Here is a 20,037-nt window from a genome sequence, read left to right as displayed (position 1 = left end):
CAATAAAAAAATGTTGTGGAAAAATATGGTTTAATGTTTTTCCTAAGAAAAATAAGTTTACGTTTAAGTAAATAAAAAACGTTTCAATATTTTTTCCAAAAACATTGATGTTATTTCATCGAAACTTTCATTTTGTAAAATACTAAAATTTGTTGGTGACAAATAATTTTTTTAAGCCCTGCATTATTGTTGGCAGTAAGCTAGTTTTTAGCACACAGTAATACTGTACAGAAAGAAATTGTATCGCAAAGTACTCATGAAAGCAATTATGACTAGCACTGATTATTGATACATTTCATCAAATATCTTTTTGATAAAATAATTATGCTGACGAGACATCGGTACAACAAATTCTCGTATGAGTTAAATAACCTTATTTTTCATGCTTTTGTTGTAATAATAGTCATTCATAAAAAAATGTTTTTTATTAGCTGGAATTTCATACTAGACTTACTCATCATTTAAAATCAATTGCAAAAACCCTAAAAATCCATCGTATTTTCGTAAAACTCTAATTTCGGGACCATATCAAATTTTCAAAATACATAATTACAAGTGAAATCCTTCGAATACCTAACTTGCCTGAAAATACTGATTTTTCACGATAAATCTTGTAATTAAATATCCAAGACCAACGACGACTAAAACGTCTTGACTCGCATACGGTCCGTGACTCCTCGCAACGCATCTCTCACGAATCCCAAGTAAGACGACACACGGCAATAAATGCCCGGCTGGTTGTTTTCATTGCACCCGATCGATATCCCGCTCACAACGCCAATGATCGTATTCGACTTGTAAACCAGTGGACTTCCGCTGTCGCCCTGTCGAAAAAAAAAAAAAAAAAAAACCATCATCCATACATTCCATTGCGCAACGATGAGCTGTTCATATGGCGAGGAAAAAAAAAAGAAATACTCGCTCTGCAAACGCCTCGCGGCTTATCCTCGTTGGGCTCGGTAATTCTGGCGCACAGTTCGCCGTCGTGTATGGTGTCGGTGTAGTGCTCCTGGCACTCAGCGTTACCGATGACCTTCGCATTGGCACTGAAGAGCCGGTCAGTGGACGAGCCGACCTCGTACTCGGTTCTGTTCTTGCGCGTCTTCACCTTGACTTTGTCCCAGCCGAAGCCGGCTATCAAGACCCGCTCGCCTTCGTAAGATCGGTAATGTTTGCTCGTCCGATCCCTATGCTGGTTGTGTTTGCTCGCGCGTGGTAGCCGCAGTTTTTCCAGATTCTCGTTCTCCTTCAGGTTTAAACTCTGTCTCAGCTGAAAGTTCACGTTTATTTAAGCGTCTAGCTCGGAGTATTTTTACCAAAATTGCAGTTCCATCAAAATTGGCGCCTGAAACTGTAATATTATTATTATCTATTATAACTAGGGATATAGCCGGCACTACTAATATGTATTGGGGATTGTTTACGAAAAACATTGTACTTTCTACTTAAAACTGTAAATTAAAGTCCAAAGCTTATTTTTATTTGGAAGGTTTCAATGTTCACTGCAATGTGTAAGTATACTGTAATAGACAGGATCGATTAAGCGCTCACACTAGCAGATTTCAAAATTCACGACGTTATTTCAATGCAGATTGATATTTGGCGATTTAGCTGAATTCAAATCCCAATAATTACTATTATTTTAATTTTAATATTATTAGTATTTAATTATAACTATCTACACTTTTTATTATAATATTAGCGAAATAACTGTTACTTATATTGTAGTTATATTAGTACGTTTATTTTAATTTTTAAATATTATTTATTAATTATATTTATACTGCTAGCGTTTCAAACTCTATTTATTTCTAAAATATTGAAAAAATACTTAATTGAAAAACATTAATCTTATGATTTTTCTCATGCAAAAACATTTTTGTCTAAGAACACAAAGATGAGTAATTTTAGCTTAAAAATTTTTTAAACTTAATTAATTTTTTAATCCAGAAAAGAAATTTCGTCAATCCAAACAAACATTTATTTGAATACAAACAACAAAAATATTTATTTGAATAAAATGAATATTTTTTCAAATCAAATTATATTAATTTAAATCAAATAAATAACTTCTTTGTAACGTGATATTAATTAGATGTTTCTTTTTATTCAAATAAATAACTTTTTGTTTATATTCAATCTTTTTTTTTAGTCCAATGCAAATGATAAAAAAATAACGTCTACAGTAGTTTGAATCTTTCGAATCGCCCTCATCATTCGGTCAATGGTCGAATAATTGCCGATTTACCTTGAGCACAGCAATATCGCCCAGAGGCACCGAAGACGTCCAACCAGCGTCGTTGTACTCATTTGGAACGTAAATTTTTTCAACCTCTGCTTCCACAACATTGTCATCGCGATTGAGATCATCAGCGCCAGCAACGACTTTGAAGATTTTGTCCAGAAACTTGTTGTCGTCACCAATGAAACAGTGAGCAGCTGTAAAGACGTGCCGGTCTTCTATGATGCTGCCACCGCAAATGTGCTCGCCGTCGTACTGCAAGGACACTAAGTACTTGACTTCGCTCGCCAGCGTCTTCCGACCGCCGATCAGAGATGCCGACTTCAAAATTGCTGGTTTCGCGCCCTTTCCTTCGGTTGATTCAAAAATTATTTCGTCTACGATTTTACAAGACGCGAGTGTCAATGATAACGACATCGTTACGACTAATGGGTGCATCTTCCAGAGACTGCGACAAAAAGTTCTTTGGTTATATAAAATTATCTGAAAGGATAGATCCACGCGTGCCTATTTGCTTGTAATGGCATATGGATCTTGGATGCAGCAACATTTATAACTTTTTAACCGCAAGGAGAATATAAGATGCTGTGGGTTTCTCGGTAACGAGCCGAAGAACGATTTATAGATTTCTAAAGCATGTTTTTTTTTTTTTTTTTTTTAAGAAAACACTTAAATGGTTTTCAATCATCGATCATTTATTTGAAAAAATATTTTATCTATTCCGCAAGACTTTGAAGGGTTAAATTTCTTTGAATCCCGAGTAGATAAAATTAATTGTGAAATTTTTTCAGGTTTGGGGAAGTATGTAAATATCATCCTGTTGTAATGAAGAAAATATCGTACCTAGAGTATGAGTTGTCAAAAACCAAATATGCGAGATGTATGAGAAAAGTGGTATTAAAAAGGGTTATAACCATACTAAAAATTACCATATTTTTTTAGTAAAGCTCAGGCATACTCACCAATTTATTACGTTTAAAATAATTTGTATTATGTTTTAAATAATTATAATGTAGCAGCCCTACAAAAATTATCATACGGCATTTAAGGAAATAAAATATCTATAGAAATAATAATTGTACATCTTACTTTTCTGTTAGTTACATACGTATGTATCCTGCGCTATATAATATTATATATAAATATATATATATATTTCTTCTTCTCTTGCTTAAATATAAAAATTATTTCTGAACAAAGTAGAAATTACTATGTTGAATAGCAAATTTTAATATAATCTGGTTTTACTATAAAGCATAATAATTTTTATAATATGGCGAGTATGTCTCAGCTTTTCTATAGAATATAGTTATTTTTTATTATAATTGTAACTCTTTTTCTAACACCAGTTTTCTCAGTGTACAATATATAAATACTTTTGGGCTAAATTAAGCATAAATACTTTTTAAAATACTTTTTTTATTTCTCTTTTTTAAATGAAATGCATTTTTTATACTCGAAAGCTTTTATTTTTTTTCATTACTTTTCTCTAATTTTATTTTGCCTCTTACACTATCAGAACCATATTTACATCAAAAAGTGTGAAACGAACAAATTATATTTTATTAAGCCTATAAGCTGTAAATTTTATTATAAATAACATTTTTGTCGTAGTTTATAAATCGAGCTACTATCAATAAAACGTTTTGATTTCTGCCTATACATTATTTTTTCATCGCATACATATGTATTTGTAAGGAGATGTTTATTAATTATGTGAGATGTTCTTTTCAAAATTAGAACCTGTCCCCCCACCTCCATAAGATTATGTGTGGTTTCATTGGCTTCCCCATGAGGTGCACCCCCTTTGCGTGAGATTTACCTTATAATTTATGCATGATCAACTTAATTTTATTTTGTCTATATATTTCAACAAAGTTCTTTTTTTTTTTAAAAGAATAATATATATACTCCATATGTACTTGTATATACATACTTTTTACACTGTTTTAGTATAGATATTTTTTTAAAAGTCTGCATGCAGTTTACAATGCTGGTAAGCTTAATTTTTCTTTTTTTCTACAAAGCAAATTATCAGGTTGTAGAACACAAAAAATACGAAACTTATTTTTAAAAAACTGAGCCCAGTAAACTTTAATCTTTTGAGATAATTTATTTACATATCATCACATAAACATAAAGGTTACAATTTTTTTTACATATTTCTTAAATTTTTCTTAAACTAAAAATTAATTATTGTTGTACGAATACACTTTTTAACCAAGTACTAGAATTACACTAAAAATTAAAAAAAATAATTGTGTGAAAACGCAATGGAAAATGTTGATGAAAATAAAGCTATTTTAGTTCATAAAATTTTTAAAAACTTATAAAACTATCATTACAGGCTCAACGTAGAACCCAAAACCCTCTTCTGCGAAAAAATTTTCAAACAATAAGCGCCATCGCGGCTTGTCAAATATTTTCAATCGTCCCAGGAAACAGAGAGAGAGAGAGAGAGTTCGAACGAACTTTCAGACTTAATCCGGGCGTCGTCGCGTTTAAAATATTATTTGTATCGCTTAAGTGAGGTATCGTGTTCGGGCGATTGGGCCGAAAAGCCGACGTCAAGGAGCGAAAGAAAGGAAGAGGAGGAGGGGCGAGATAGCGCCGCTAATTGCGGATAGAAACATTATCCGCCGAAACCTGTCGATCAAAAGGCTCTTGAGAGAGAGAGACGGAGTGAATTATCTCGAGCGCGTGCGCGAAATTTCGAAAATTTATTCGATCGGGGTTACTGGCACGCGGTTCGAGAAATTTTTCGGCCCAGCTTTTTGCCCAAAAGACTCTGCAGTGTGTAGGCGAAAGGCGGATCTTGCTGTCGATGGGTTTTTCGGCTTTTTTGCTGACTTTTGTTTTTCGACATATTTTTTTTCAACGTTTTTTTTTTTTTTATTTACACGATTATGTACAGCTGATACTTTATTTTTTTTCGCATTGGATTTTAAAATCCAATGCTTTCCCAAAACTTCTTTTGACCAAGATCATCCGACTGCCTTGGGATGAAGCTCTCGGGTCCCATAAAGTGGAGGTAATGAAGTTCACGAGTCGTAGGATGCACTCTCAGCCACTTGACCCCCAAATCTGGTTCTCTGTAACAACGAATCGATGATTTTTGTTTGAAATTTGTCAATTTTGGAAAAGTAAAAATGCATGCATCTATCAACTTAATTTCACGTACCCCGTGGCAGCCACCGAGTACCAAAAGTCCATCATTTTGTTCAACATAGGCCCGTCCACTTCTATAATAATGTTGTTATCCTCAAGAAGGAGGTAAACGTCGTCGGCGTGGCATACGCCTGAAAAGTGAGTAAACCGTTTTATTTTACATTTAGTCATGTGAATGTAAGACATATTTTATTGTAACAATTTTTGGAGTACAATGACTATTCGAAAATATATATGTTTTCGAAACTTGTGATTAAACGACCCACAAAATTTTTGGAAGAGCAACAATCGATGTGGTCTTAATTTTTTAATATTTATTTACATGAGTTATAATAGTAAGATTTAACTTACAATGTTTAAGAAATAATGCTGTATATTTAATAAATAAATTAATGAAATATTAGTCAAAGTAAGCTTGTAATACCATGAAAAATATTAATGTAAAATACATCTTCACTACCGGATGTGGTCTAAATTGCTTAATTTTTGTTCACGTATAATATACATTGCAAATAATAATTAACAATTTCTCCATTTTTTATTTTTACACTAAAAAAATTTAATTGAATCTAGTTGTAGTATACGGGCGTAATAGGGTCCAAAAATTTTTCCCCATAAAAATGTAGATTAAAAAAATTGTCTATTTAAGGAAATTGATACATTCAAGAATAAAAATTTTTTAATATTAATACCTTTGATCGTTACCCTTTCGAAATTTATGCCAGGGAAATAAATGAAATAAATAAATATCACGTGCATTTCTTTTGTTGGGTTCTTACAAATTTTTCGGATGAATCTAGGTTATGCCTAGGTCTAATCCCATCATTGCAGAAATTAGTTCACATTTGAAAAAATGGCCCTATAATTATGACCAAGTATTGACCCCAACTACGTATTTTTTCCATGCATGGTCACAATTATAAGGTCATTGGGCTTGTGTTGTAGAAAGTTTGTGATGTGGACACGTGGCGGCATTGCTGTTCGAAACACATGCTGCACTGATCGGAGAGTAATTTAAAGTAAAACTGAACTTACCAAAATTAATGGTCGTGTTGGTCAATTCATCGCTGAGGCTGTGAATGGCTCTGTAATTGTAGTAAAAGAACCGTACGGGGCTGCGGTTAACTTTGGCTTGTAGCCTCGCGGCCTTCTGGGAATCGAACGTAACGACCTTGTCGCCGACCAAGTACGTCAGTAGCCACGTGGTATCGTTCTCGATTTTCATAACACGATCGCCAAGATAGCGACGCCTCGATACACTCGCTGCGTGCGTAAATTCATCCGCCGATATTTTATCTTCGAATTGCATTAGATAAGGCCCGACGGTATCCCAGTTTTTATCGACGAAGCTCATGGACGTGTCGTTCAAAACAAAGCCTTGGAGGAAGAAAATGCAGGTTAGACATACTTTTACGGATGTAACTAGCGAAAGAGTGAAAAATATCCACCTGCTGTGAAGAATATTCCCTCTTCACTGGTCACACCGGTAATCCACGGCACGTCGTAGACTTTATCGTTGAGGATCTCTTCCGGAGATCGATTTATGAAGTAGTCGCTTTCGATTCTTTCAGCTACTGGCTTGAACGATGGTGTTATAACACCTATCGATAAATACTCCGCTTTCTGTGGAATTCGATGTTTTGATCTATATTTCTTACTCGTACAGTACACAGGATATTTTTAATTTTACCTTACACTTATTTTCCCGTAGTGGGAATATGCCTGTACCACGTGACGTGGCTATATATGTATGACAATTAGAGGAAAAGTAGTACAGGCCTTATGGGAGACATTAAGTTTTTATTGTTATTCGTAGTGGAAAAGGTGTTGAATACAAAAAGTTATTGGATTACATATTTTTAACATTATGAGAGTTAGGTTGTTATGTTTTTCATACGATGAAATAGTTTATTAAGGCCGTAAATAGCGTTTTGAAGGTACGAAATACAGTTAACCCTACATTGAGCTACTCGTTCCTGCTGCTGCTGCTGTCGCTGTTGCGCCTGCTCAGAGGTAAACGAGCAGCTCGATGTTAGGTTAAACTGTACTTCGTACCTTTAAAAAGATGTTTTCGGCCTTAATAAACGATTTCATCATATAAAAAAAATAAGAACCTAACTCTTACAATCATCAAAAATATGTACTCTGGAAACTTTTTGTGTTCAACACCTTTTCCACCACGAAAAAGAAATAAAAACTTAATTTCTTCCATAAGGACTGTACTACTTTTCCTCTAATTTTCATATTATATATATATGTATATCGCCATGTCACGTGGTACAGGCATATTCCCAATAGAGGTCAGAGCTCTTATAAGTCCTGTAGTGAGCTTCGAGGGAGTGAGCGGACAATCTTGGGATCGCTCGTGATTGGTCAGCCGCCATTTGAGGCTCCTGCGGACTTTATTGAACTTTAATCATATACTTGTATATATGTATATATCCATACAGATGTATGGACATCGTGACGTATATATATGCTAAATGCTGCGTTTTCAATCTCACGCCTTTCCCCATGAGCCTCAAATGGCGGACATTATCTCCTCACTCCCTCGAAGCTCACTAAAGTCCTGGTAAAAATTTCAAAGTTGTTTAAAGCTTTCTACCTTATCGATATAGTTACTTTAATTGTATGGCTTTTTTATATCAATTATTCAGCAGCTAGCTATTTTATCCAAAAAAGAAGAGTAGACGCATATTCTGGACACTTTAAAGAATAAATTAAGCCTACACTTGGAAAGATTGATTGAGAATTCAAGGCAGAAAGTGAAAAATCAGATGTATTGATAAGGTTTAATCCGAGTTTTCACTTTTCTTCTTCATATTTCAATGAATCTCACCAAAATCAAGCAATATTTATTCCTTGTAGATTCAGGAATGTGCGTCTACTACTTTTCTGATATGTAAATATTCTAAATTAGTTGATTGTTGTAAGCTAAGTAAAATATCTGTTGATCGGTAGAGTAGAAAGCTGATTCATGCAAAATAATATCTTATACCTAATTCTGTTAAGTGATGTTATTTACGTTAGTAATATACATGACATAATTTTTGGAAAAAAGAAGGGTGGACTCACATTCTTCAATCTACAAGGAACAAATAATATAGTTCAATTTTGGCAAGATAAATTGAAATATAAAGAAGAAAAGTAAAAAATCAGATCGTACGTTATCAGTCCAACATCTGATTTCTCACTTTCCGCCTTGAATTCTCAATCAATCTTTCCAAGTGTGGGCTTAATTTATTCTTTGAAGTGTCAAGAATGTGCGTCCACCTTTTTTTTTCGATAAAATAGCTAACTATTGAATAAATAATGTTACGAAGCTGTACAATCAAAGTAACCTTATCAGTAAGGTAGGAAACTATCTCCGAACTACCTCCGAACTTCTTACCCTGAAAATCTTTTAAGAATTTTGAAACCTGTAAAAATTTTGAATATTTCATGAACGTCTATAGAACCGTTAAAGGACCCATACCATGCTTTCATTGTCTTTTCTATATTGTGTATTTAAAAAGTTGAATTTTCGAATTAACCTTTTTATTAATTAAAAAACTCTATACTTTATTACCCTTTTATTTTTGTTATCACAATACCATCAAAAATCTGTTTCCGGGATGTGCCTCTAACTGTAGAGTTACACGTGACTCATCTTGACTTCTGATGGTATTAAATAACTTTCTATCAATGTAAAGACTCTAAAAGTCCTTTTTTTTTTACTGAATGTAAGATTTTTCATTTTTTATCATACTGTATGCAAGCAAAACATTTAATTTAATAAATACGTATATTCCTCAAATCCGTATAACCTCAAACCTCGCTACACATTTGCGTGAATACATAACCATGTAGGTTCAGAATAGCTGCAATATTTTTCCAAAGGAAAGAAAAATACGCAACTTATATACAAGCCCACCGTTACTCCCTGTGACTTCCTTTATATCCACCTAAATGCTATATCTTACCAATAAATCCTTTGCAGCATTATTCAATTGATCAGCAGGCATTCGCTTCAGGCAATCGATAACATCAACAATAGAATCACCTGATTCCTTGCAAACGATTCTAGTCAATTTGTCGAGACCCTCGCGAGGATTTTTCGAATATGCCCAGGACGACAGTGCAGTACCACTAAAAGACACGCCATTACGGAACAGGCCAGCGCTTGAAGGTGAAAGGTAATGGTAATGAACACTTGAGGCACCCGCGCTCACGCCAAGCAGCGATATCCGTTTGGGGTCGCCACCGAAGCGATGTATGTGCTCCGACGTCCAGCGCAGCGCAAGGTTTTGGTCCTTCAAACCCATGTTGCCGGGTATGAGATCGTCGCCGGTACTGTTGAAATGAAGGGTAAACATATGTGGAAAATATTTTTAAAAAACAAGTCAATCACTCTACTTTTTCAAAAATGTGCAGTTCTAACCTCAAAAAACCAAAAGGCCCCAATCGATAGCTTATTGACACCAAAATCAAATCTCTGTCCATGATGTACTTGGTGACGACGGTGCTGGTGCCGTACTGAAAGCCACCACCGTGAATCCAAAGTAAAACTGGCAAAAGAGACGTAGTTTTCAAAACTGTCCTGTAAATGTTCAAGTAGAGGCAGTCCTCCACGCCTGTTAGAACGTCGTTCTTGTGATCGTACTGTATGCAGTCGCTTTTTTTACTTGTGGCATCGAGTTCGGCCTCCCATGGTTCTACTGGTAAGGGGGGCTGGTTTGTTTTCATAAATTAAAAATAAATCAATGTGTAATTCATACATTTTTTGATTAAGGTGTTACGAGCGCTCTGAGTGACCCAAAAATCATTAGAGTGTGCATCTATGATAACAGTCTTGACTATAATGAATACAGATACACACTTCAATGGTTCTTGGATCGCTCGGAGCAACTTTATCCAACAAGTCTATCACTTAGAACAATTTACAGTGTAATTTTAAATCAAGCATATGTATTTAAGTGCCCTAAAATCACTTTATAATTTTTAGAACGTGACAGTAAATCTCTACAATATCATACAAGTTATGCAGGTTGTATATGCAACGTTGATGATTGTATTTATACACAAATTGTTCTGACATAAAAGGCTTTCATAGTGTACACATAGTGCATATACTCACATTGGACTAACTATAACTACCCAAATGATTTATTGACATTTAATCATTTGTGGTACATAACCTATAAACACATAAGATGGTGCACAAATCACTGTAAACTTACACAAGGCATTCTGACGAAATAAATATTCTTAAGGGAACTTGGTATCTGTCAGAATAAGGAAATTGACTTTGTATGGCCGGACCAGTCTATATTTAATATGAAAGAGGTTATTTATCCAATATTTCCGACTTGAATTTAAAACTAAGATTAGCTTGGGTCTATCATGGTTAGATGATTTCCCATAACCATACATAGATACATCCTGTGGGATCCGGGCCAAGTTAAACCTAGTTTTTCTCTAACTTTTTCTAGACAACGATGAACTTAACCTAACACTACAAGCTTATCAAAGTTAATAATGGGTGATAATACATACATACCTGAAAGCGTAATTCGTTCGTAGGTGGCAATGCGTATGGAATACCCTCAAATGCTTCATAATATCGCTGTTCGTGGGACACTTTTAAGTAGCCTTTGATTTTGCCCAAAGACGTAATAACTCGCGGAACATTTACTCGAAAGCAAAAAATTTGGATTGTCCAGCAGGTGATGCTTATAAAAAGCACGTGTATAGCGCTCGGTTTCATTCTTACACTTAATTACTGCAAATAACGGTTTAAAGAATCTTCCGCATAAATAACACTGTTGTTTATATTCTCGGTTCGAAACAATTATTCGTGCGCTACGTCAAAGGTGAAAACCGTGATTGATCGTCTATTTATATCGTAAAGATAATTAATACTTGCAATCTGATTGCAATGCAAAATTGTTTAATAAAGTCAACGTCGAATGTTAATCGTTCATTGTCACAGTATAAGCTCTTATTATTGATCGCACATACCAAATGTGGCATTCTGCCTGCTTGTTTTTACAATATCATGGAATCAATTCATTGCTATTGAAAAACTAGGTATTTTAACTAGGTGTGCAAATTTTGTATTTAAAAATTTGTGCTAGATATCGAATAAAAAAAGTTGGATGCTGCTAAGCTGGTTTTGTGAATTTAATATTTTGTTTTATTATTATTGTTAGTTTTTTTTTTTTTTTTTTTTTTTTTTTAGTTTTGGAGAGTTTATTTGACTATACTGTGAAAAGTGTGTAAAATTCAAAAAATTTGAAACTTGTGGAACACATTTGTCTAGACGTTTTTTCGTAGCGTTTCTCCATAGATCATGAAGTAAATGCTGAAAATTTTTTAAACGATCAGATTTTGAAGTACAAAAAAAGAACTATTAGGTTGAAATATTATTTCACAACCAGTAGGCTTTCAAAAGGTTACATCTCAGACTTACTCAAAAATATCATATTAATTTTTTCAAAAATATCAAGCACTCTCGTCAAAGAGTTGCACTTAAAAATTTGAAATATTATCATTGCCATAGACCAAAAAAAACGATTAAGTACTTGATGTTTCTTACATTTCATACATGCTGAAGTTACTATGATAAATCCTCTCTTAAAAGAGAGAATAATTTTGAATGAAGCCTATTATTCGTTGTATGATTGGTTCAAGCTGATATTACGTTTTTATTTTTTAAATGACAGTCGTGGGTTGTAAAAATGAATGGTTTGTAAATGATTACCATAATTATTCTTTGTTTTTAAAAAATATCAGTAAAATTACAATTTCATTAAACTATCCTTGATTTGGCCAAAAAAATGTGAAATATTAATGATGGTAATAACGCTATAATGTAATGTGTAGGTTAAATACGTTGCACCGTATTCTTTTATATTTAATATAGTATTTGTGAATTAAAAAACTTCTGATAGCGCATCTGACCTGTCTAGTATTTAAAAGAAATATAAACGGTTATCGGTGTACTTCGATTACCTTAACTGATCTCATTCTTAAAATATTGATGGTCCACAACATTAAGTCTTGGCATCCGGTATTCGATCGATTAATAAATGTATTATGAGATATATTGAGTGTGGATTATATCTTTACATCGATATCAAAATTTTAAGAAGCTGATGGCTATGATTTGCAACAATGGATATTACAGTGGGTGAAAATTGCGATTGATACAATAATTCCTGATTGAATTGGCTTTTCTTTTAATAATAATTAAATAGCAGAAAAAGCTGACATGAATTGAGGTTAGATATGAAAGTAAGTGTATAATGTAAATTTATTTAGCATTAAGTCCTCGCTAACTTATGTTTCATAAGAAGCCCTTGAAAATTTAACTAGTTTTTTGCACTAGAAGTAATATAATTTAATTAGTACTTTGCGGTTATACTTAAGTCAAGTATTTTAGTGCCGCAACTCATCCACAGCAAAAAAAATGTACACTGATAAATAACAACGTACGATGTGACTAAACAACTACTGAAATATATTATTCATATTTTAATACCAGCCTCTGTAAGAGTAAATAAACACAATTAGTTGGGGCTAGGAAATATAAAAAAAATTGTATTCCTCTTCACAAATAATTTATTCAACTAGAATACAGTTACAATTACACGTGCCATAAAATTATATTGTGGTTATCTTTGTTCAAAGATGTATTATGTATTATGTTTTCAATTTCAATGGAACTAAGCGCAAGTCATATAACATTGCTATGAAGATAGAGGTTATGTCGAGTTATTTGTCTCATAACATCTTATTTATCGTTGTCCAAAAAAATGTTAGTAATCTTTTGTGCGTTTCTTGAAAACACCCTATAAAAGTTCTTGTGGGAACTTTGTATCCTTTAAATATTAACTGTGTTGCAGTACACCGCAGATAGAGGTTGAGTTAACATCATTTTACTTTGGTTTTTCGATCATTTATCTAAATAAAATTACTTGGTAAGGAATAATACAAATGAACTAATTATTTACGTAAGTATTTAAGTTGATCACATAATGGATTTAAAAATCTTAGGTCATTGCATTTCTATCTGTTTTTACACAATTTTCTGTATTTGTTATTTATTTATTTTCTATTTCGCTCTGATGTAATTGCTCTACTGCTTAATCATTTCATATAATTGGGTGCTGCAACCTAATAATGCATATTGGAAGCAAAACATCATGTAGCATGTACTGTTATTCCTAAATAGCGTGGTAGCAATATACTGTAAAAGCTTGAAAGTTTGTTATATTTTTCCCTATATGAATTTTTTGGAATTCGTTCACTTGTCGAATTAAATAAATCATCGTATGGCATTTTATGAGGTGTACTATTACATCGTCTTTCGTAAAAGATTAATCGTTATACAAATAAAGCTTTTTTCTCGACTGCATAATTGTTTGGTACTAATCAGGTGGTTTGAACTGAAGACATTAAAAATTACATTTTGAGAAGTTAAAAAAAAAAAAATTTTTAATTCAAGATAAAATTATTTGTCCCCTTGTATAAATAAATGAGTAAATAAATAAAATTTTATTGAAAACAGAATTTTTTTAATCAAAAATAATTATAACTGCACAAATCCCTCTTGCAATATCGAGTAGCTTTATATTAGAGTAATTTTTTCAATATCATATACAATTTGTATCTAGTACGATATAATAGCTCGGCCAATTGTCCGTTAATTTTTTTTTTTTTTTTTTTGTCCTGAACTCACAATGGAGGCCTAGAAGATCAATAGGAAGGCAGGGCTTGCACACTCGCTTGATGAAAATTAAATTAAAATAGTTACGTAAGCATGAAAAGAAGCACTGCATCATATATATAAGAGTACAGCCACGTGGAAAACAAAAGGCGCACGGCCGTAAATGAAAGAGGCACGCGTGCAATCGCATTTCCCACATCACTTAGTTCCCTCTCACTCTTGAGTCGCCCGTAGGTAAACGCGCGTAAACGGAAACGTCAATCGGCTGAGCGATTGAATCCTCGTGCGAACTCGCGAATTCAATTAAAATGCTGTACGGGTGTTCTTGATGCTGTACCGTTACGGGCCATTCGTTTACTTTACCTACTCGTGCAGAGTGTGTATTTTTACGCGTGAATTATATAATTTTCAAGGAAACCGAAGTAAGTATGTCAGAGTGGGTGCATGCATTAAATTTTACGATTAAAAATGTGATGTACCTACACTTATTTTGTCAAACGTATTTGTATTAATAAAGTTTCAATCTACGGCATTATGTCTTTCAGTTTTACTAAAAAGGCCATGGTAAAGTTGTGACTAACGAGTGTTAGCTATAATTTTTGCCGTAGCTCCACGATGTATATTTTTTTACAGTAAAAAAAAATCACCACAATAATCCAATACCTTTTTTGTTGAAGTTTTTGCCTTCTGGACCATCAGAACTACATCTTATACCGAAGTACATGACACGAAAGAATTTCACATTGAAGAGGTCTACAATTTTTCTAAACCATCAATGAGCACAAAACTTAAGTTGCAACACTTACACCAAAAAAACTTATTGTTTTTATACTTTTCAGATATTTTCTTTCATTGTTTAAGGTACGAGCTTGTCGTGAAAAGTGAATATAAATATTGAGCAGTGATATTTTTTCAAGATCTACAACTTTCTCCTTGAGATCCAAAGTGTACGACTCTAACTGAAATTAAGACCTAAAAAGCTAACTCATTAAACTTTGACATCTTTGCTTTTTGTCTGTAAAAGCATCGAGATAAATTTATTTTTTTTAACTGCATAATAGGCTCTGCAATGCTGTGTTAATCTGCATGTGTACTCAACTATCGTCATTGGCATATATTACAAAAACCGCCTCAGATGTATGTAATCAATCATTTACACAGCAGTGGGGGGGGGGGGGCGTATTTTACATAGCTTCCGAACCATCGGACTACGAATTGAAATACGCAAATGAGCACTTGGTGTCGTGCGCCAAATATGTTAAGATTGGGTCTTAAACTCAGAAGCCTGTGTTACAAGCTCCGGAGCTATAAAAACCACAACCTAAACCACTGTGCTAAATATTAATGTTAATATTATTATTATTATTATTATTATTATTATTATTATTATTATTATTATGAAAGTCGTTATTATTGTTATTGGTATTGTTATTAGTAGGTATAATTTCTCTATATAAGTGTCTTACATTATTGTCAGAGTAAAAAGTGTGACCATGTCTGAATAGTCTATTATTGTTGGTAAACATAATATAAGGGTGGTCCGAGTTATACCCATCGAGTCTATATTAATTTGGTTAGTAGTTTCGTTTTTTTATCATATACTAATATTTTGAAATCCACAAAAATTCATCAGAGGTGAAAAAATTACTGGCCGGTTGAATTAAAAAAATAAAAAATCATTGTTTTTGGTCCAATTTTTTAATTTGACATTTTAAGTCCATAACTATATTGGGCACAGTTTTTAGAAATGGCTGTAAAATATGAAAAATAAAAAAATAGTAATAATGATAATAGTAATAACAATAATAATAGTAATAATAATAATAACAATAATAATGATTAATTGTTTACGTTATAAGTACGGAAAAGAAAATTTCCGGCACGAGTTGTGATTGACGCGCACATGTTACTGGCATCGGCCACGAATGCGAGTCAATCACACGAGTGCGGGAAATCGTCCGCACGAGTTACGTACAAGATTTTTCGTAATATGTGTGAGGAAAATTGTTATAAATTTTAAAATAGGTAATTTAAATAATAAATTTGAAGCTTATACGGAAAACAGTTTTCCACACACTTTTTTCATGCTCAGTGTGAGAAATTCGATATGCTGCACTAAAATTATTGTGGAAAACACCAATTACACACTGTTTTACGAAAAATAATAATACTTACAGTAAGATGAATTGAGTGAAAAAAGATGAAAGGAAATAAAATAAATTCTTTACTCCAATATACCATAGCAATAAGATATACGTGCACACAAATGGCATGTGTATTATACGTCTTTAAGTATAAGAATTTTAATCACCCGCAGACCACACGCAAATATTTTACTTATCAATACCATAATATGCGCTCAAAAGACGATAAAACGACGGTAAATGACGCACGTTTGCGAGACAAGACAAAAGATTTATTTTTCAGTCAATCTCCTCACGTATGGGTGATACAACCTGTTATATTATATATTAAACGTTACTATGCATGCACAAGCGTCGAATTTTTCTCTCTCGAGTGTATGTGGGTACGTATTATATGCAGACGGCGAGCCACTAAGTGGGCAAGCGCCGCCTTCAAGGTGATAATTCACCGGAACAGTGCCTATACTCACGAGCTATTCCACGAACGTGTTTAACTCAAGCTTTGTGGGAGATTTTCGCGCTTTGTTTCGTCTTTTTTTTTTGTCAAGGTGACGGCTGATGCGGGACTGGATGGCGCCGGGTGGACCGTGTCTTTTTTAATCAACTGAACTCGGTTCCCGCGGCAACATTATATTTGTATTGTACAGACACACTGGTATCTCGTGTCGTTCTTAACGGATATTTATATTACATTTTATGGTAAATTTTCGAAAATCATATTTTTCAATCCAATAAGATTCAATTTTCACAATAATTGTTAAGAGAATAGGGTCGAAAAATCGGGTCTCAACTGAAGATCCCGTTTTTTTTCATTTTTAAATCTCATATTTATTGTTTTTTTTCAATAATGTACAGAGTTATTACATTTTAAATTTTTAATACAATAATTATAAATACATGCGCTTCTGTGTCCAATTTTTTGGTTTAATTATTGATTCCCAGCTGGTATGCTTTACTCAAATGTGTGTTAGGCTATGGATTTTTACTTACAGTAGATATTGTTATATTTGCATTTGTGGTTGAGTATATATTTACGCAAAAAAGAGATCGTTTGTAAAAAACGTATTAGATTATACTGAAGATCCCAATTAAAGACGGGTTTTTTAAAACAATGACCAGGATACAACATTCTCATACGCACTCAACCTTTTAAGGAGGCTCTTGCACGGATCTTCCACACTGAGAAAAAAAAAAATAATAAAATAGAGATATTCCAGGAAAAATTTCCACTTTGCACAGCAAATCGAATGCAAAAAAGGAAAAAATTTATTATTTTTAACAGTAAAGATTATAATCACTGTATAAAATAGTAAAAATTATGGTTAGAACAGTAAAAATTACCATGCTGGAACAATAAGCCTTAAAAGGATCGGTTGATAAATTTAACTGTTAAAAAAATAATCTTTGCTGTTGAAAATAATAATTTTTTCCTTTTTTGCCAACTTTCACCCGATTTACTGTACATAACGGTATTTTTTGCTGGAAATTCTCTTTAATTTTTTTTTTTTTTTCCTCTCAGTGCACAACTGAAAACTGAAAAGCGATTTTTATTTATATAGAAAAAAATGTGATGAATCTAAGGGCATACCCCAGTTTTGTCCGTTGTCGTTGAAATTTTAAAATATTCGATGTCCAAGTTCACTGGACGTAACATTACTCTTATAGAGCCTTGCTTTGAGACGTTATAATTATATTGGCTGTAACCCAACTGTAACATCATGTTACTTTAACAAAAATATCAATATTTTCAGATTTTTTCTAGTAAAATGTAGATTATCGTAAAAAAAAATCAACATGTTTGCGTTAGAAGTAGCTGCAAGAGTCCCTATAGTAAAAGCAATGTAAAAGAAATCGCGCTGTTGTCAGCTACTTGATGATTTCAACCGATTAGACGGATATTTTTGGAATAGGTATTCGCTGGTAGCAAGAGCCTTCGTAAATAAAGTAATAAAAAAACTCCATAAACAATGTTCATTTGAATTCAAAAACGTTCGAAAATCGGTATTGTCAAAAAATCGATACTATACTCAAAACGGCTCGATTGTAATTATTGACTTTTAGCTTGCAAACCACAAAAGAAAATAACCGCGAAAGCACATCGATTGCAACATCAGTGGATGATCAAAAATGTATGTGCTTGTGCGTGTGAAACTTGAGATGCTGGGCCAGCGGTTCAAGTTCCAATTTATTCGAAAGCAAATTACCGACTTGCTGTACAGAATCAAGTGTCGTCGTCTTCGTTCGCATGAGAGCTATTCGTTGCACTCGACGATCGGCGAAGCGAGAAATTCACGTTCTGAAATTATCTGATAACGAATACCGATTTTTGAGGTTAAAAAAGTTCTCGAGTCAGGAGTTTATTGCGTCGAGGTGTGGGAAAATACGTACATCACACGTTTGGAATAGCTACACATTTTTTATGTGATGACAGTAGTACATTACTTTACTCTATAGTAACTTTAGATCGGCATCAATAAAAGAATAACATTTAAAATAGCTATTAGATTCGTTTTTGAAACTAGATTTTTTTTTATTGAATAGTCAATAACTATGGCGACTTCAGTTCCTTGAAGGATAAAAAAATGAAGACGTCACGATAAGCGTAACGCTCGACGTGACTTACATGACTGAATTGTTAACTAAATAATAAACAGAGATGGTCGAAGCCGCAATTTGTAATTAACAACGTACAAAAAAAAAAAATTATATTTTGGATCAAATAGAATTGAATTCTTCAATCAATGACAATTTTTCATGGTAACAGTTACAAGTATATTTATGTTATCATTTTAACGAATACCAAAAGTACTTCAATAATTATATTTTAAATACATTCTGCATAGTGCAAAAAATAAAATTTTTTACTTGAGTTATAATATTTTAAATGAAAAAATTTTTATTACAAAAACATTTCAAATACAATTGTATTTTATCGGATTGTTTAAAATGGATTTCAATTAGTTTTTTTTATTCGTCAAAGCCGTTGGTCTATTTAAAAATCCAGGTTAACCAGGAAAAGGATATGCCAAAGGCCTTCTGGTGAACTTGATCGTTACTGAGCCACTGACAATAGTTGAGAGCTGCTCTAATTTAGTTTTTGATTTATTCTATGTATTATAATAAAGGAACTTACGTTTTTTGTGTAATCTCAGCCATGTAGTTATTAACATATCTTATAATAAAAAATAGAAATCAAATATGGGCTATTATGGGAACAATTTTATGACCTAAAAATAAAGTACCTTAGGAATGGATAAAGAATAGGAAAAACAAATTTATTTCGATACTTCAAATATTGGAGAGTAATAACGAGTCTCTGATTTTCACCTGTGTCCATACGAAATAAAGAGAAAACTATGACTTTTTTTACTAAAAACAACTTTGGTTAGGTTGATGAGATGGTTGTATTCGTGCTAAAGGTAGTGAGCTTCAAGGGAGTGAGTGGCAGAACCGCCGCCATGTGGTGCAAAATCTACAAGGCGTATATATGTATACCTATACACTCGAGCGTTTGAAAATTCACTCGTCATACTATGTTATTTAAATGATTTTCTTGCGCATATTTATGGGAAGAGCTGTAGAATGAGACAAAAAAAGCTAAATTAAACGAAAATGTAACAGGCATTCCGACAAAAACAATTAAGAACATCAAATGGTAATCTCTTCATTTATAGATGGTATAAGATATTTTTTGTATAAAACACTTGATAAATTACCCTTTAAATACGTAGAATTGGACTTTAAATTGTATAATGCTTTTATGATAAAAGGAA

The 20,037-nt window shown here is 33.0% G+C and overlaps 2 protein-coding genes across 2 annotated transcripts; both read right to left on the bottom strand.

Annotated features, from left to right (window-relative positions):
- Window positions 1-391: 391 nt before the first annotated feature.
- LOC106641420 (serine protease 1-like) lies at window positions 392-2,725 on the bottom strand. The gene is made up of 3 exons (XM_023390211.2): window positions 2,249-2,725; window positions 923-1,270; window positions 392-824 (listed from the first exon to the last, which is right to left on the bottom strand). The coding sequence occupies exons 1-3, from the start codon at window positions 2,678-2,680 to the stop codon at window positions 642-644; spliced, it is 963 nt and encodes a 320-aa protein (XP_023245979.2). The 5' UTR covers window positions 2,681-2,725; the 3' UTR covers window positions 392-641.
- Window positions 2,726-4,783: 2,058 nt separating this feature from the next.
- On the bottom strand, window positions 4,784-11,156 carry LOC106641421 (carboxylic ester hydrolase-like). Its single transcript, XM_089597764.1, has 7 exons — window positions 10,950-11,156; window positions 9,831-10,120; window positions 9,373-9,742; window positions 6,859-7,033; window positions 6,446-6,787; window positions 5,424-5,541; window positions 4,784-5,334 (listed from the first exon to the last, which is right to left on the bottom strand). Exons 1-7 carry the CDS (start codon window positions 11,154-11,156, stop codon window positions 5,187-5,189), a joined length of 1,650 nt encoding a protein of 549 aa, XP_089453890.1. The 3' UTR covers window positions 4,784-5,186.
- Window positions 11,157-20,037: the final 8,881 nt, after the last annotated feature.

Source organism: Copidosoma floridanum, unplaced genomic scaffold, assembly GCF_036245765.1.
Source record: "Copidosoma floridanum isolate Cflo_tuat_1 unplaced genomic scaffold, Cflo_Japanese_pri ptg000035l, whole genome shotgun sequence".
In the NCBI taxonomy this organism is placed as follows: Eukaryota; Metazoa; Arthropoda; class Insecta; order Hymenoptera; family Encyrtidae; genus Copidosoma; species Copidosoma floridanum.
Note: the sequence above shows the minus strand (reverse complement) of the source record. Positions and strands in the feature narration are given on the sequence as shown.

Excerpts from the sequence above, each read along its gene's own strand:
- LOC106641420 (XM_023390211.2), bottom strand. The coding sequence starts at position 2,680 with ATGCACCCATTAGTCGTAACGATGTCGTTATCATTGACACTCGCGTCT. Across the intron at positions 1,271-2,248 it reads GCGATATTGCTGTGCTCAAG|CTGAGACAGAGTTTAAACCT; the intron begins GTAAATCGGCAA and ends GTGAACTTTCAG. Across the intron at positions 825-922 it reads AGCCGCGAGGCGTTTGCAGA|GGCGACAGCGGAAGTCCACT; the intron begins GCGAGTATTTCT and ends TTTTTTCGACAG.
- LOC106641421 (XM_089597764.1), bottom strand. The coding sequence starts at position 11,156 with ATGAAACCGAGCGCTATACACGTGCTTTTTATAAGCATCACCTGCTGG. Across the intron at positions 10,121-10,949 it reads CGAACGAATTACGCTTTCAG|CCCCCCTTACCAGTAGAACC; the intron begins GTATGTATGTAT and ends AAAACAAACCAG. Across the intron at positions 7,034-9,372 it reads ATGCTGCAAAGGATTTATTG|AAAGCGGAGTATTTATCGAT; the intron begins GTAAGATATAGC and ends CGAATTCCACAG.